Below are 17,814 nucleotides of genomic sequence, written 5' to 3'. Positions count from 1 at the left end.
GTAGCCTCTTCATGCCTTTGCCAGTGGTGAGTTTGCACGCAGACTGTCAATATGTTTATCATTAGTGAGACGCTGAATAATGTAGATGGGCTATTTTGGCTCCATTTGGAACTATTTCATCTCTTTACTTTTTGTCAAATGCCCTTAAGGGATCAAGTACAGAAATCAGCAATCTCTGTGGCTCACTAATATAATTTTTTTTTTTGAGAAAGAGAATCTTATGCAGACTCCATTCCCAGCATAGAACACAGCATGGGGCTCGATCTTACGGCCCTGAGGTCATGCCCTGAGCTGAAATCAAGAGTCAGATACTTAACTGACTGAGCCACCCAGGGTCCCTTCAGCATGTACTTCTTTAGAGAATAGCCACATTAAATAACTGTTTGAAAATTAAAATATAATTTAAAAATAAAAAAGCAACTTTCCTTACAGTAACTGTCAAGAGGTTTTTAAAATATTAAGCCCAAAATTTTACCTTCTTTCATGCTCTATGCATCAAAGAAAAAAACGATACCATTTCCATCAATATCAAGAAAGCAGAGGAATGTTACTGTTGTTTCATGTTATGTATCAGCCATAAATCATCAAAAACCAAAATAAACTGGGAGTTAGTCATGACAACTATATACTCTTTATTTTATTTATCTCACATCATGTTTAGTGGAACATCATACTTGAGGTTTTTACTGTTGCACTTGCATTTTTGCAATTGCATTTTTCACTTTCATAGTTTATGCATGAAGAAAGTTCTACTATACCTTTCATCAAGCTCCATGTGTAAAGTCATCCATTTAGCTTTTTTTGTATTGTTTTTGTCTTCAAATAAAGACAACTGCTTCACAGACATTTGAAAAGGCAAAGAGGGAGGGGGGATGCGAAATGATTGCATCTGGTGTATATAATTAATGAAATTCATTTATACTGAGTGCGGAGGAAAAATGATATCAATTTATCAGTTAGATTATTTCATAGTGAAAAATGCTGTTCAAAAAGAAGGAAGATCAAAAGGTGACGAAATTACAGGAATACAAAATGAGGCCAAGCACTGAGGAAGACTCAATGGACAGTGATGAGTACTGAGAAAAATTGAAACACATCCACATGCGAACACAGCCACAACCAGGCAGGTGGAAATGCTGATGATGCAGGAGGAGAGACCTCTTCAGCTGTAGGAACTGAAGCGGAACCATCATATCCCAGAATGGAATGTGTGAATACACACGCTTGTGTAGATCATAGATGTCTCCTCTAGCCATGTGAAGTATCATGTTTTATACACTTAGAATTTCGATAATACAAGATATCCATGGTGTTGGCGTGTATGTGTGGGGTGGAGGTGGGGCACAAACTATTCTTAGCACTTTCTGTCCTTCCAATGAATAAGTGCATTGGGTAGAGGCAGCAGATGTTCAGTGACAGGGTTAACACCTGCAAGTTTGTATTTTCATTACAGTAAAATGACAGTAAGTGCAAATCCTTTGGTTCCTACATAACCAAAATGTTACAAGGGCTGCTCCTGGAGAGAGACAAACCAAGAAACAGACTCTTCACTGTAGAGAACAAACTGATGGTCGCCAGAGGGGAGGTTGGATGGGCGGATGAGTGAAATGGTGAGGGAGATTAAGGACACACTTATCACGATGAGCGCTGAGTGATGCACAGGAGTGTTGAGGAATCACTATATTGCACACCTGAAACTAATATAACACTGTATGTTAACCACACTGGAATTAAAAATAAAAGCCTTAATGTGATTTTTAAGCTTTTTACAAGACAAAGTGGGGGAAGAGGCCTGCTCCTGAAGCTGGACGTGAAGACAGCAGGAAAGCGATTCACATGTACTAATAATAAGACGTAGCACTTTTCTGAATTGTTCAAATGTTTAAATCTATCCAGCATCCATGGATTGGTTAACTTACTAAAGAACGAAAAAAAGCAAATGAAGTAGAATTGGAAAATTATTCTTAAATCTTTGTAATTTTTGTTTATTCTCATATGTCTTTTAGTGATGCTATAGTAGTTGTGGTTATTGTAATGAAAATTAAAAACAGAGAAAACTATTCTAATTTAAACTTAATTACCTGGCTAGATAATTGCTAGATTTGGATATATTTCCTTCTAACCTATTTTTATGCATATAATTTTTAATAGGATTATACTATGTTTTCAGTTATTTCTGTTAATGACAAGGTATAAAGTTCATACACATAAATTTCGGAAAAAAAATTATTTTGGGGGACACCTGAGTGGCTCAGTAGGTTAAGTATCTACCTTGGCTCAGATCATGATTGCAGGGGCCTGGAATCGAGCCCAGCATCCGGCTCCCCATTCAGTGGGGAGCCTGCTTCTCCCTCTCCCTCTGCTTGCTGCTCCCTTGTCTAACTGGAAAATCTGTCAAGATTCTGAATAAATAAAAATTTTATGATTTATTTTTATAAAGCACTTTATTTTTTTTTAGATTTTATTTATTTATTTGACAGAGAGTGAGCACAAGCAGGGGGGGAGCAGTAGGCAGAGGGAGAGGGAGAAGCAGGCTCCCACTGAGAAGAGACCCTGACGTGGGGCTCTATCCTAGGACTGGGATCATGACCTGAGCTGAAATCAGATGTTTAACTGATTAAGCATGTGGATCTTAATTTGGGTCCACAAAATTGTGCTTTCTGTTCTATGATTGAGAAGCAAATGGTTGGAACAATGAAGTGGTATGAGAACCCTTCTGGACATACTACGCACAAGGAAAATATGAATTAGAGACAGGAAGTAAGGAACCACATCATTAATTATCTATTTGTCACTCTACTGCTAGGTGGAAAACTATATTGCAAATACAATTACTATTTGAAATAATTATTTGTTATTGGCAATTCAACTGCTATTTGGAAAAAATGTCCTTCAAATATTATTATTCATCGAAATATCTCTAATCCAAGATAGTAGAATATATGGGAAAGTGTGAAACTACTTCTTTCTGTTTTTCAGAATGACCTTCCCATACAATGTAACTTAAGTTAAAAATTAAATCACAAACATGATGGCTTCTAAGTGGTACCTGTAGTGACAAACAAATGCTCAGAGGCCCTGAAGATAGGTTGATCTTGAGCATCTGTACGGAGAAGCTTTAATTAAAGCCCTGAAGTCAGTGAGTGTGTCCCTTACTGCCGTTGTCCCACAGCTCATCCCCACCTCCCTTACTGATCAGTCAAGTTTCTCCAACTTTGCTTATACAGCATCTCGTGCTCTCTCTTTCCATTCTCCCAACTATTACTCTGGCTCCTGTGCTTACTACTACTGATTTTGACTATTACCATATTCCCTTCTTTTTCTTTCAGATCTCTGAGGTGACACAGCCAATAATCTTACTTTCTTACTCACATTTTTTAGTGAGTTTCCACTCCAGCTGAATACGCTTAAGGCTTTTTATGTGTGTGCCTCTGTGTGTGTGGTTGTTGATGTTGACACTGGATGAAGGAAATGCATTTTAGGCTCTCCGTAATCTTGCTTTAGTTCTCAGCGTGACATCTCCCTATGATCCTATCCAACCTTGTCATGTTTGTTATTCTCATGTGTCTTTAGTGATGCTATAATAGTTGTGATTATTGTAAAGAAAATTAAAAACAGAGAAAACTATTCTAACTTAAACTTAACTACCTGGCTAGATTTGGACATATTTCCTTCTAACCTATTTTTATGCATCTGCCAAAATTCTCCCCACACTCCAATACCAGCTATACTACACCTTCCACTGGACTCTGACCCCTGCCCCCACCCCTAATCTGTACATATCTTGCCCTCCCTTGCACACAATAGCACTGGATATGGCACACATCGTTGTAACTTGCACTCTAGCCACTTGTGCCTTTATCCAATGTGTAAACTGGCAGCGAATAAGGTCTACGAAGGGCAAAAACTGAGACTTACTCATCTCTGTTTTTATCACAGCACCTTCTGTAACCTCTCATACGGTGCATAGACAACAAACTATTTGTTGAGATGATTAAAAATGAAGAATGAAGTGAATAAATGAATAAAGACTGACTCATTCTTCATTCAGAGGGGCTGGAGCTGCCATAAAACAGCAGTATTGCACAAACACACTCACTTGCCAGTTTAGAAGAATTCATATGCAGAAGCATATTTCTAATTCATGCGATGCATTCTTGGTTATCTGTAAATAAATTACCTGCTCCGTCAATTATCCATGGCAGCTTGAGAATTCCTTTGATGTAATGCTCAGCCAGATAAGATTAATGAGTGGACCAAAAAACGGAAGGAAGTCATGGTTGAGAGTGAGGTTATGAGGATTCAGAGACTTAGCAGTTGCAAAGGAGCCTATCACAAAATCAATTTGAATCAAGAATCTCTGCTAACTCTGGGAAACGAACTAGGGGTGGTGGGAGGGGAGGAGGGCGGGGGGTGGGGGTGAATGGGTGACGGGCACTGAGGGGGGCACTTGACAGGATGAGCACTGGGTGTTATTCTGTATGTTGGCAAATTGAACACGAATATAAAATAGATTTATTATTAAAAAAATAAATTAAAAAAAAAGAATCTCTTCCACAAGCAGAAAAGAAAAAGTCTAAAAAGTTACAATGATTTTTCTGGTACTCCTGTTATTATGTATGTGCAAAACCTCTACTTTGTGTCTGACCAAATATATTTCTTTGGTTATATCTACACAGAAAGCAAATAAGTACATATTATCTGTCCTTTAGTTTTTCCTGTCCCGCCAGGCAACCCACACGGCTGATAACTTTAAGAATATCTGCTTAGAAGTATCTCTAATTTAATTTTATCAGTCTTACAATCAATCCAAAAAGATCTCAAGGCTGATATAAAATGAATGCCTGTGACATGTGTGAGAACGTGGAGAAAATTGTTCATCGGGTCACTCATTCAACATTCATGATGTATTTATTCACCTGTATGTCACCAAAATTATAACATAGGATCTGGAAAGATAAATACTGCTGGAGAAAATCAGTTCCTTTATCCAGAAGTAGGTTATACTCTGAGCTCACCAGCAGAGTAAGGACAGGGCAGCAAAGTGGTGGTTAATAGGAGAGGAATTATCCCGAAGGATAGAATTCATCCTTAGGTCTCTCCGGACTTGGAGGACTTGGACAGCTTGAGTGACCCCAAGATTGCTGAGAGAGATCTGCTCTGTTGTTGAATACACTTGAGGGCTGACTCGTGGGACTCTACGCTCCAGTACATGGGGTGGGTGTGGGGATGGCGGTGGGGGGTGGCCTCTGACATACTCCAAGAACCCATGGAAACTTCCCAGAAAGTCCTCAAAGAGGACCTAGCCCGCTATGAGACTAAATCTCTAGGTTATACAGGACAGAGGAGTCCTTGTGTGAATCCTCGAACCCAATCAGGGTTAAAATTCCTGGTATCAATAGGATCAAACCATGAGCAGAGGTGATGACAGCCGCAGGAAGAACAATTCAAATAGGATCCTCCTAGGGTGCCTGGGTGGCTCCGTCAGTTGGGCATCTGTCTTTGGCTCGGGTCAGGACCACAGAGCCCCTGGATGGAGTCCTAGTCTGCCTCCCTGCTTAGCCAGGAATCTGTTTCTCCCTCTGCCCCTCCTCCACTCATTCTCTCTCCCCCCCCACCTTCTCCCCACCAAAAAATAAAAAATAAAAATAAATAAAAATAAAAGGAATCTTCCCAATCCATTGCAGCTCACACAACCAAACTATCTATAAATTCAAATATAAATTCAAATAAGAACTGGCCTCCCCGGTTCCATGATTGGCTCAGCGAGGTGATCATTATCTTTCTCCACTGTTTTGCATCAGCGTGATATCTGGTGGGAAGAAAATGTGGCTGATGAGCTGCAACTTTGTACCAGCTCCAGGATCAAGTCAGGAGCCAGGGACATTGCTATGTCACTGTCTTTGTTGTTGATCATTCCCTACAGCTCTGTGCAGATGGTCTGAGGCTTTGAGCAAGTCGGTGATGACAAATTAGGGTGTGAAATTAAACTCAGGAAGTCGTGCTATGTACCAAGGTTTTTCTGAGTTGAAAATATTCCTTTCAGAATACAAAACACTTTTAAAAACCACTTGTGTGTGAAGAACTGTCACTCATCTGTAGATGTCAGGAAGACTGTCCACCAGATTCAGAATGACCAGTCTTATGATTACAGAAATTGTATTAGCTCCGTAGAATATTTTTATTCTTAGGTCATAACTGTATTTTTAATTAGTGTTTTCAAGACCTTCTTAATCTCAGGCTGAACGGTAGCTTGTTGCTTCATTTTAGAAATTGGATTTATAAGGTTTTTTTTTTAATTCCAAAAATGTATGCTGATTCTATATCAATAAGAGTTGGTGGAAACATCTGTTAGTGAGAATAATTAAATGCTGTCCCTCTTCTCTACTTATTAAGTAAGAGTTACTTCTCCTTTCTACTTGCCTGACTTCCTCTGGTGCTCTGATAGGATATAAAATTGGTTCACCTCAGTTTAGTTCCTCAAATGCAAATTAAAGAATGCGTCCTATAAGTAAGGATCATACACTTCTCACTTTCATTATAAGTGAATTTTCCCGAAACATAAACAAAGCACTGGTACTGGGTAACAAGTTCTGAGAATTGCCAAATCATCTCACTAAGCCATCTCTTTTGATCTCTTTGAGCTCCATTCATGTTTAAATAATAGCATTCCCAGGCCGTTTCTGGTCCAGTAATTAGCCATCTTTACCCTGACTTTTTAACACTCTTTTCACTTAAACTACTCTTAGCGTCATGCTGTACAAAGAAAATCCTGCCCCCCAAAATTAATAAACAACAATTTTTCTAGGTCATAATAGCAGAGCCTACGTAGGTGAAATAATTAACAAACAAAGACCAGATCTGTGTACTATAGGATTTAAGAGCAATGAAACCCCAAGAAATGGAGGGAGCATAGTAGGGAAAGAAGATCCAGAGGTTGTTTCTTTGAGGGTGTGGGTCTTAGAATAGCTTCAATTTAGATGAGGTATGATCCAGAGGGAGACTATCACAGGTATGAGGTCGTATTTGATGAAATTCCCAGAGGCAGATATTCCCAGAGTGCAATAGGCTGAGGAGATAACCATCTCAATATTGATTGAAAAATACTATTTAAATTGAGCACTTAATTTAATCTTAATATTCCTATGAAGTGTAGACACTGCTATTTTCCTACTTTATTGATTAAGAACTTGAAAACACAAGAGATCAAGTACTTTAACTGACATAGATAGAGGCAGAACCATGTATCTAAGGCTGATTGCACTTTTCACAACCACACCAGTGTTCCCTAACTTTTTTCACATCATGGCACACGCAGAACATGGTAACATTTTGAATCAACAAGGGCCGATGGACAATACGCCCAGTATCCTTTACGTAGCCTCCAGGCCGACAGGAATCAAGATGTTGGCATGGCAGGAACTTACCTGTGGCAAAACTCACTGTTTATCAGGTGCTAGATCGTGCACCGTGCTACTATACCCATATGTTGGGAATTAGCAGGAAATACAGCAGGAGAGGTAAAGTAAATACACATTATGGAAGGTCATAGGACAACCAGGTGAAGTAATTTGGATTTTATTTGATTCCTGAGAGAGTTCTTGAAGAGCGACAGTAGTTTCAAATCTGAATAACTGTATGTTTTGAGAGTGATTTGAAAAGAGCTAAATCTTAAAGACACTTCATGTGTCCGTTGATCATTCAAAACTGCTAGGAGATGGCAGTGAGGAGGAAAAGAGAGAAGATATGGAAAACATTGAGTCTAAAGAATATGGACGTTCCAAGACAAAGGCAAGCTGAGAATGGGATACTTCTGAAATGGCATATTTGGAAAGAAGAGCTAGTTTGAGAGATGGTGAGATGTCGGAGGGATTAAGTGTCCTACTGGGGATACCTCCTGACCAGCGTTAGAGAACTAGCTGAAGCTCCTTGCAAGTAGAGAGGCAGAGGTTGGTTTTGGAGATGAGTGTTTTAAAACCACAGGTCTAGGAGTAATGCTGGAAATTGAAGTACAAAACCCCCAAGACAAGCAGAGGGGAAATGATGACAAAGAAATAGTGGCAGGAGGGAGGGGGTAGAAATCCATCTGTGGGAAAGAAAAAAATAACAGAATTGCAACATTAGAAAAGAAATTTGAGGTCATCTTATTTATTTACCCTTGCATAAGCTCCTGTTATACTATGCCTGCCATACAAATACCCTACTTATAGCTGAGTACTTTCAATGATGGGAAATTTGCACTGTCTTGGGGTAACTCATTCCATCTCTGGAAAGCTCTGGGTGTGTGTGTGTGTGTGTGTGTGTGTGTGTGTGTGTGTGTGTATTTTAGGGAAATTTATTTCCTTTAACTTCTACTCATTGGATCTCGTTGTGGAATAGAACAAAACCAGCTATTTCGCACAATAGTTTTTCACATATCTAAATGCAGCTGTCATGTAATTTCCCCTTCCTTGCTTTTTTTCCCCCTCCAAAATGTTAAGTATGGTAGTTAGTAGTTCTCTGTATTTGTCCCAAAATTACTGTGCTCATATTTTATTTTTTATTTTTATAATTGGCATATATTAGTTTCAGGTGTACAATGATTTGATATCTTTATATATTGTGAAATGATCACAGTAAGTCTAGTTAACATCCTATACTCATATTTTAAAAGGTGTCCCTTTGTCCTATAATTTTGAATTCATAGAAGAGACTTAGCCATGAATTTGCATCTGTTGAATTCTATATTCTTTCCCTGTCATCTCTTACCGTGAGGTCTCACCCACCAAATCATATCATATTTTCATCTCACCTATCATTTCTCACCTTCCCAGCCTCCAGAATCCTAACATCTTTGGTCTGTGCTCCATAAGGAGCCACTGTTTGATCCCTACAATCATCTTATATGCCCTTTTAATTCCACTTTTCCCGACTTTATGGGCTAGTAGTCACAGAAGCCGCAAAGGGAAAAGGCTCAAGAAGGAGGAGTTGGCCAACAACACAAAAAAAAAAATTAGGAAAAATGAACTAGAAAACGTTTTCAGACTTGACTGTCTCAAGAAGGGTGTTGGTAGCTTAGCAGAAAACTAATCGTAGGAGTGAGGTAGATCATCTGTGACATCACAGGTCTTTGAGGTGAAGAATGACAGAGTCCTACAAACTGAAATGCAGGTATGAAAATTTGAGTTGCTTTTATAAAAACATCCAATGCATTGCATCCATCATCTAGCAGCAGTTTTGTTGATTTTAGTGATGATCACATATATGTTGGCCTAATGCCTTACCTTAGGGTAGTGTTTACATTTTGTAATATTTTCTCATATGTCGTATTTGAGCCTTACAATAGCCATGTAACATTTCAAAGATGAGAAAAGCAACTGTCTGAAAACTTATCTGAGGCCACTCAATATACAGATCTAAATATATTCCCTCACCTAGCTTTCCTCGAGACATGTCTGTGATGACTGGTGTCGGTAGCTAACTCACCTGTACAGAGTCGGAATCCCTGACCTCGGCCTCACAAGCATGGGCTCTAACCAGTTTACCAAAGTAGCCATCAAAACCAATTAGTCCCAGTACAGTGAAAGCAATGGCATAGGAAAACAAAATCAGTAGTCACAGCAGTAGTACCCCATAGTCCCACGACAAAATTAATAAATATTTGATTGCCTATAACGTGCCAGGTACTGCACTCTTTAATGTCCTTTAATCCTCATGACACTCTGAGAGGTATTTTTAACTTCATTTACACGTGAGTAAACTGAGAACCTCTCCAGTTTACTGGAGCAGAAAGCAAGCATGTGAGCCAGGATTTGATTTGTTTGTGAATCTCAAACACCAAGTAACTTCATATTTTTAATTTTTTTTTCTGTGATGGGGCCCCTGGGTGGCTCAGTCAGTTACGTGACTGCCCAGAGTCCTGGGATCTAGCCCCTTGTGGGGCTCTCTGCTCAGCAAGGAGTCTGCATCTCCCTCTGCCCCTCCCCTCTGCACTCTCTCTCTCTCTCTCTCAAATAAATAAATAAAATCTTTTTAAAAAATTTTCTGTGACAATGTGGGGAAAAAATACAACAGAAAGGATATGAATTCACCCATGAGGGATATGACATATAGACAATCTTGGTCCCATTTCATCCCACTTTCAACATCAGTTCTTCATGGTTGTTGTAACTTCCAGTCTCTCGAACTCACCCTTTCCCCAGGATACATTAACCACAGGATGGCTTCACTCGCCCCCTGGCTCAGAGTGTAGACCTTATGACTAACTGTCTTCCCACTGTGTTCGCTGATGCATCAGAATCCTTCACTCCTCTGTCCTTCCCACTTCTGACTTGGTGATCTCAGGACACGTTGGGTTGTGCTACAGCTGTAGGCTTGCTCTCCGACTGCTGAGCGCTGCTGATCAAGGCAGTGTTGACAGCGGCCACCTAGGTGTGTGCAGTCTCATCTCACCGGGGACCTCACTGCCGCTCCATGGTTCTATTCATGCTCGGATAATTTCCCATCACCTTCTCCAAGTGGCTTTTCCTAATTACTCACAACCTCTCCAGCGCCGTAACCCCATGCTCCCTGCCATCTGTTGAGCACACACACGCTCTGCTAGATAACGGAAGACAGGAAGACACCCCCCTCCCACCCAGACCAAGCTACTGCAACTCCTCGGTCTCCTTTACTTACCCTTTTCCCTCTACATCTTGTTCACAGGAAAAGGCATGTTGACCTTCCCAGTGTTTTCTTCCACTTGTCCAAAGACATTCTTCTGCTATAGTTCCTTTCCCCATTTCCAAATGGGGACTTCTCAAGAAACTTCTTTTAACAGTGGGGCATTCTCTAGCCTATTTTTTCTTAAACTCGCCTCTCTGTGGCACCTTTGGTTCTGCTTATGAACAAGTCCAGGTTTTCCCTGTTAAAAATAAATTAAAAATAAAATTTCCTCTAATCTGCTATTCTCTCACTGCTAAGCTCTATTTTTTCAAGAAGAGAGAATTTTATATCTGTTCATTCATTTACTTGACCTTTAGCTCCTCATCCACTGCTTAAGACCTTTCAATATGGCCTCCACGTGGACCACATGGGTTCTAATCATTTTTAGCCTTTTTAGTAAAGTGGATTCTAAGAATGAATGCCCAACTCTGCAGCAGGAGAATTCGTTCTGAGTAAAGATTAACATCCAAATTAAGCCATTACAAACATAGCTGTATCCATAATTACTGTGCTTAAGGATTATTTAATTGGAGAGGGGTTTGGAGAAAAATGTAGGCAGGGACAAGGAGAGATAGATCAGAAAGACTTGCCAAGAGAAAAGGGGGAAAAAATGAAGGGAGGTCCCTGGATGGGTCAGTCAGTAGAGCTTGCAACTGTTGATCTCAAGATTGTGAGTTCAAGCCCCAAATTGGGCACAGAGCCTACAGAAAGAAAAAAGCAAGAAAGAAAAGAAAAGAAAAGGGGGGGGGGAATGGCATGGAATATGGGAAAAGAGAGAAAGAGAGTTAAGAGTCTGTCTGACAACTACAGGGACAACTGCCTTTAGGAGTTACATATCATAAATGGGCTTTGTGGCCACAGCTAACATGAAAACCAAGCAAGGTTCTAGACATCTCTACACATTCTTCAGGTTGAGGGTCTCCAGTCTCCTCCCCAGTGTCACAATATTGTTTTAAATTCATAATGTCTGGATGATCATAATAGTCCAAATGGGGTACCTGCCTCCAGATTCTGTTCTCTCCTTCTCAATCCACCTCACATGCTGATGCTGTTGTCTGATTTCCTTTGCATATAGCAAGGACTAAGAAAATGGGAATGAATGAATGAATCAATGAATGAAAAAAATCCCCAAATTACATAATCACTATGACCCTCACAAAGACTTATTTTTAGTGATAAATTATTTTTAAAAAACTTATATAGAAAAAAAAAAACTTATATAGAAAAAAATATATCCTACCAGAGCCAAGAAGCCTCCACCAGGGAGGGGGTGGGAAGCAGTGGAGGTCATTTTAAGGTACATAAGACCCAAACAAAACCCAACAAAAACCTACTTTTCTTAAAACTCAAACGTTAAGGAAGGGACTTTAAGTGCACACGCACACGTACACACACACACACACACACACAGACAACTTCAGAATTTAATTTGCTTAATACTATTTGGTGGTCTGCTTTTCACAGAAAGCTAAAAAGTTACATGGAAGTAGAAGTTTATTCAAGTCATAAATGGTAAAAGTCTCAATATATATACTGATTGGACCGTAAGCACCCATTGAAAAGGGTAAAATGCCAATAAAATTTGTAAATTCAGCTTATTCTTGTCAGTAGGTGACAGCAATGTCAATCACCAGTAGTTTTATACAATCACTCATTGCCCAAGCCTCAACTTCCTATAAGGTAAAAATGCATCAAAATTATGACTATTTTACCATGCAATTTTATTATTAAAATTATTTTCTCTACACAATTTTTCTGTTAGAAAAAGCATGTCTATGTTTTTATTACTGTGTTCTAGTTTATAATTTAGCAATTGTGGTCAGTGTGAAATATATCAGCTTAAGAAGCATTTAATTCTTTTCCTAATGGCATCATCACATTATTTTTTAATTTCTAGGAGATATTCGAAGTTGATATTTAGCTCTTAAGTTCATTTAGAACAATCTCCACATGATTTGAAACAGACTCGGGGTCCAAGTTGAGTTGGGTGATTTAGAAAAAAATCAAAATGCTAAAATCATGTAAAAATAGATCTTGTGAAATGGAATGATAACGAACTCAGCTTCTGATTTTTCCCTTTGGGGAATAACCTTAATTTTATGAAGAAATGAAATTGTTGGTGGTGCTTCAGGTAACAGTTTCTGCAGAAATTTTAAGAAAATGAATCTGTAAGACATAGGAAGTTGGACTACAATCAGTAAACTGTTCAGGTCAGGTTGAACTCAGTAATCAGCAAGGTCTTTGTTTAAATCTACTTATGAATAAATTACTTTTTTCATGTCAGTAAAATAAAAAAATCAAAGCCTTGGAATCATCTTGGCAGCTGTGCAGCATTTGACGTGATCTTTTTTTAGTAATAAATTATCAGATGGCATTAATTGCAACTTTTTCTTGTTCAAATGAGAAATGTTGGGCCTCTCCCTGTAGACCGTTCATGCATGTGCAGGTCTCAATGCCAAGCCAGGGAGGCCTTTTGTTTTTATTGTGGACTTCTCTGTGTAACCTTTACTTCAACTTTTTGTTACCTGCAGATGTTGGGGTGATGTATTTTGTAAACTTTGCTTTATTTTTGTTGGGAATGTTCATATATTCACTTTAACCCAGAATCACCGTTTTTTTTAAAGGTTTGTTGATTTATTTGAGAGAGAGAGGTGTGTGCACACACACTCCCATGTGGGTGGGGGGCAGGGGGAGAAGGAGAACCACAAGCAGACTCCCCACTGAGCTCAGGAGTCAGAGGCGGGGCCAATCTCGTGTCCCCAGCTGAAACCCAGAGTCCGACGCTTAACTGACTGAGCCACCCGGGTGCCCAGAATCGCCACATTTAAGGCAAGAGTAAGCAAATGTTTCCTGTGAAGAGGCAGGTAGAAAATATGCTGGTCTTTGTGACCAGATGATCTTTGCGGCAACTCTCAATTCTGCAGTTACGGTGCAAACTCAGCTCTAAACAATACATGAATAAATGTGTGGGGGTGTGAGTCCATAAAACGCTGTTTACAAAATCATGCAGCAGGAAGAACTGGACGTTGTTTGCTGACTCCTAGTCTAAAAGAGTATCTTTGTGTAGAGGCAGAGAGATAAGAGAGTCAAGGAGAGAAGAAATATCAACTTCTCATTTCACTGGCCCCAATAAATATTACGATCAAATGAAGCTATAGGAACCCAGATTTGTTCTCACTGGTTCCTCTTATAATAAGTTATAGTTTGTTGATGAAACAATTCTTTTACTCAACAAACATCTACTGAACACCTATCACGAAACCAATACTCTATTGGCACTAAGTACCATGCAAAGTGCACCTCGCCCCGATTCCTAGGACCAGCACATTTGGCAAGAGAGATATTCTGGGCTTTCATATAGGCTCTTGGATAATTTTTAGTTTCTCCCACCAGGTCAGCCTTTCCTCTGTGGTGCTACATCTAACACTACTACTTCCTACCTCAGTCCAGGGAGGAAGGAGGACTGATTTTGAACTTCCCTCTGCTCTCATCTCATCACTCCCACCCTGAGGACTTTAGAAGTCAGTGCTCTTTTTTTATTAGACTATTTTTAATTAAGAAAAAGAGATTCAAAATACTAGGGTACTGTGTCATACTTCTTTATTTTGAGGTTAGGGAAGGGCTTGGTTTCAATTCCTGTATCTTACTGCGCTGACAATTAGAGCAACCATTTCATTTCCTCTCAGGAGACAGCTAAGATACATAAATATGTTTCAAAACTCCATTATTTATTTATTTTTTTTTTCATTATTTATTTTTTTAAAGATTTGAATTATTTATTCCTGGGAGACACAGAGGGAGAGAGGCAGAGACACAGGCAGAGGGAGAAGCAGGCTCCATGCAGGGAGCCCGACAAGGGATTTGATCCCGGGACTCCAGGATCACACCCTGAGCCGAAGGCAGACGCTCAACCGCTGAGCCACCCAGGGATCCCAAAAATCTATTCTTTAAAACCCATGCTCCTGGAGGGTAGGGCATATAGATCTAAAAAGAAAGAGCAGCAATTCCAACATTCTTCAAGGCTGCTGCTGCTGCAGCTCAACTTGAAAGAGTAAATTTATAGATTTTTTTTGATATATGCCATTTATATTTTTTTTAAAGATTTCAAAAAATATTTCTAATCAAATTTATTAATTTCTAATAGGCTGGGTAAATCACAAGAATTATAGAATTGCTAAGATCTGAATTCAAGATCTTTAGGTATGAGAAGCTTATCTCATTTAATGAGGAAAGCAAATTCTTTCCAAAAATCTATAGACGAGAATAATGAAGATTTCATAGACTGTGAATCTATAACATTCAAATTCATACCAATTCAATAAAGGTGAACTCTGAATTCTTCAGAAGACGTAATAATTAACATTTTAAAACAATAGAGTTTACCATACTCGAACTTTATGAAATCAATTATTTTTGTGACTTGTTTTTCCTAACTTTTAAACAATGATAATTATTGACAGTTTAGGCCATTCATTGTGACCAAATATGTGTACATGTTCCTAGGGGAATCTTTGTAATATTTCCCTTTTTTTGAGATTTTATTTATTGATTCCTCAGAGACCTGGAGAGAGGCAGAGACCCAGGCAGAGGGAGAAGCAGGCTCCCTGCGGGGAACCCCCTGGGGGAATCGATCCCGGGACCCCAGGGTCACACCCTGAGCCAAAGGCAGATGCCTAACCCCTGAGCCCCCCAGGCACCCCTCTTTGTAATATTTCCAACCTGAAATTTTCAACATTCACATTATCCTTTGGTAACATGTTACATTTTTCAGAATTCCTCTACGTTGGTCGGATACCATGGGCACCAGACTCCACACCTCCACACCGTGCTCCTATAGAACTGTCATAACAATAAAACAATAAAGAGATCAGACCCCAACATTCCTTACAAAGCTGGTAAATTGCAGCTTTTCTTTATGAAATGAAGCTTATGCTTGTAGACGCATAAGCATAGACCGGGCAGGGGCTACGGCCTTCGCGAAGGGTGAGATGGTGGCGCAGCCCCAGGCCCTGGTGTCTCAGGCCCAGTAGCAGGGGTGTACGCAGCAGGTGGAAGGAAGCTGCACGGAGCCCGGATTCGGTTCTAGACCAAGCTGCAGTGGCTCGCGCACGCTCCCCCATGTCAGGTGCAGCTGTAACGCAGTCTAGGGCGAGCGAGGGAGGGACCCCAGGTGGGAAATGCCCTCCGGGAGCTCTCATCCTGCCCGCTGTGTCCTCCCCAGGATCTGTCACTGCGAAGGAGACGAGGAGAGCCCTCTCATCACCCCCTGTCGCTGCACAGGCACCCTGCGCTTTGTCCACCAGTCCTGCCTCCACCAGTGGATCAAGAGCTCAGACACGCGCTGCTGCGAGCTCTGCAAGTATGACTTCATCATGGAGACGAAGCTCAAACCCCTCCGGAAGGTACGGTATCCGCAGGAGCTGGTCTGAAGGAGAGCGCCTGCACGCACCTTGTACTCACCTGTTTCTTTCCCCGGTCGCATTCGGTGGGTGCTTCTCTCTGGGCGGGGCGAGGGGGGTCTCGTGTTGGGCTCAGTATGCAGAAGAGCAGAGTGCTTGCAAACCATCCTTCATCCTTGTTTTATGTTCTAGGGCCCCTGATTGTTATGTCATTCTGCAAAATCAAAAAGAGGGTGTGTGTGTGTGGGGGGGTATGTGCTGGTGTGTGCATCTCTATATAGTATAGAGCACAAATATACTTGTAATTTGATGTAATTGAATTGATGGGGATGGTGAGAGCATTGGACCGACCGGGGTCAAGTCCCTGGAAGGTTAGGCCAATGGATTTTACTTTAAATAATATGAACTCGTCTAATTTCCTGAGAATCGGGACATGAGGTAATAAAAGAGAACGTCTTCTTCCATAACGTGAACTCTGCTGGGTTTGCCTCTATCTGGGAATTTGGTGTGATAGGTCACGCGTAATTGGAGTAGATAGACCAAGTGTTATTTTCCGTCTTGTGTATCGAGCTATAAGAGAAAGAAAAGTATTTTTTAAAGATTTTATTTATTCATTAGAGAGAGAGAGAGAGAGAGAGAGAGGCAGAGACCCAGGCAGAGGGAGAAGCAGGCTCCATGCAGGAAGCCCGACGTGGGACTTGATCCCGGGTCTCCAGGATCGCGCCCTGGGCTGAAGGCAGGCACCAAACCGCTGCGCCCCCCAAAGGATCCCCGAAAAGTATATTTTTATTTACAAACTTAATCTTCAAATTCCTTACTTACATTGCTCTAAAGCATGAAAGTAAGAATATGAGTCCAGGGGATCCCTGGGTGGCTCAGCGGTTTAACGCCACCTTCGGCCCAGGGCGTGATCCTGGAGTCCCGGGATCGAGTCACACATCCCTGAGTTCCTGCATGGAGCCTGCTTCTCCCCCTGCCTGTGTCTCTGCCTCTCTCTCCCTCTGTGTCTCTCATGAATAAATAAATAAAATCTTAAAAAAAAAAAAAGAATATGAGTCCAATATAGTTAGCATCTCCCTCAAAGCTAGCAAAGGGCGACTTGTGAAGGACACAATGAAGACCAGGAACTTGATGTAATCCGTGCCTTAGAGCTGGGCTCCGGGTTTACGGCGCAGCTTATCTTTCGACCTAAGTGCAGCCTTACGTATACTGGATGCTTCCATTTCCAAAGGAGAGTACGGAGACTGCAGTTTAAATAACGATTCTGCCTAGAGCTGCTTTTTCATTTAAATTAAATGCAAAGCAAAAATTGGATGAGAAGAACATGGCTTAGACATAAGCATGATGAGCTCCAGGATGAGGAGAGGTGTCAAGCAAACAGGAATATTCCAGCAGGAATCTGGTTGGTTGCCGGCCATTGGAAGTCTTCATTACTTCTGTAAATCATGGAGAATAGCATTCCTCGCTTTTTGCACAGCCTTGATTTTTAAAGTGTGCACATGGTTTATGGAGGTCAGAATTGATGTTGGAACGGCCTCTGGGCTACGCATGGTCTTTTCTTAGCATATGGTGTAACTTGAGTGACAAAAGGTGACACTGTTCCTCCAGGTCCCAGAGCAATCAATGCCAGAAACAGAACTGGACCCTTGCCCTTTGCCCTTTGCTTCGTCCACTGAACAGATGCTACGTGGTGTCTGGAGTAGCTAAATGACACGTTGTGCTCTTTGATTCT

General features: G+C 40.7%; 1 protein-coding gene and 1 long non-coding RNA gene across 4 annotated transcripts in view; one reads left to right on the top strand and one right to left on the bottom strand.

Moving 5' to 3' along the window:
- The window catches only part of MARCHF1 (membrane associated ring-CH-type finger 1), a 794,329-nt gene that overhangs the window by 722,950 nt on the left and 53,565 nt on the right, over positions 1-17,814 (top strand). For all 3 annotated transcript variants that reach the window (XM_035699269.2, XM_025439444.3, XM_035699270.2), the window contains one exon: positions 15,905-16,085. In XM_035699269.2, the coding sequence (XP_035555162.1) occupies positions 15,905-16,085 (181 nt within the window). The remainder of the gene's footprint in view (positions 1-15,904; positions 16,086-17,814) is intronic.
- Positions 7,596-16,549, bottom strand: LOC118350795 (uncharacterized). Its single transcript, XR_004805299.2, has 3 exons — positions 16,144-16,549; positions 10,657-10,882; positions 7,596-8,086 (listed from the first exon to the last, which is right to left on the bottom strand). It is a non-coding gene; the product is annotated as an uncharacterized LOC118350795 (long non-coding RNA).

Source organism: Canis lupus, chromosome 15, assembly GCF_003254725.2.
Source record: "Canis lupus dingo isolate Sandy chromosome 15, ASM325472v2, whole genome shotgun sequence".
NCBI classification, from domain to species: Eukaryota; Metazoa; Chordata; class Mammalia; order Carnivora; family Canidae; genus Canis; species Canis lupus.
Note: the sequence above shows the minus strand (reverse complement) of the source record. Positions and strands in the feature narration are given on the sequence as shown.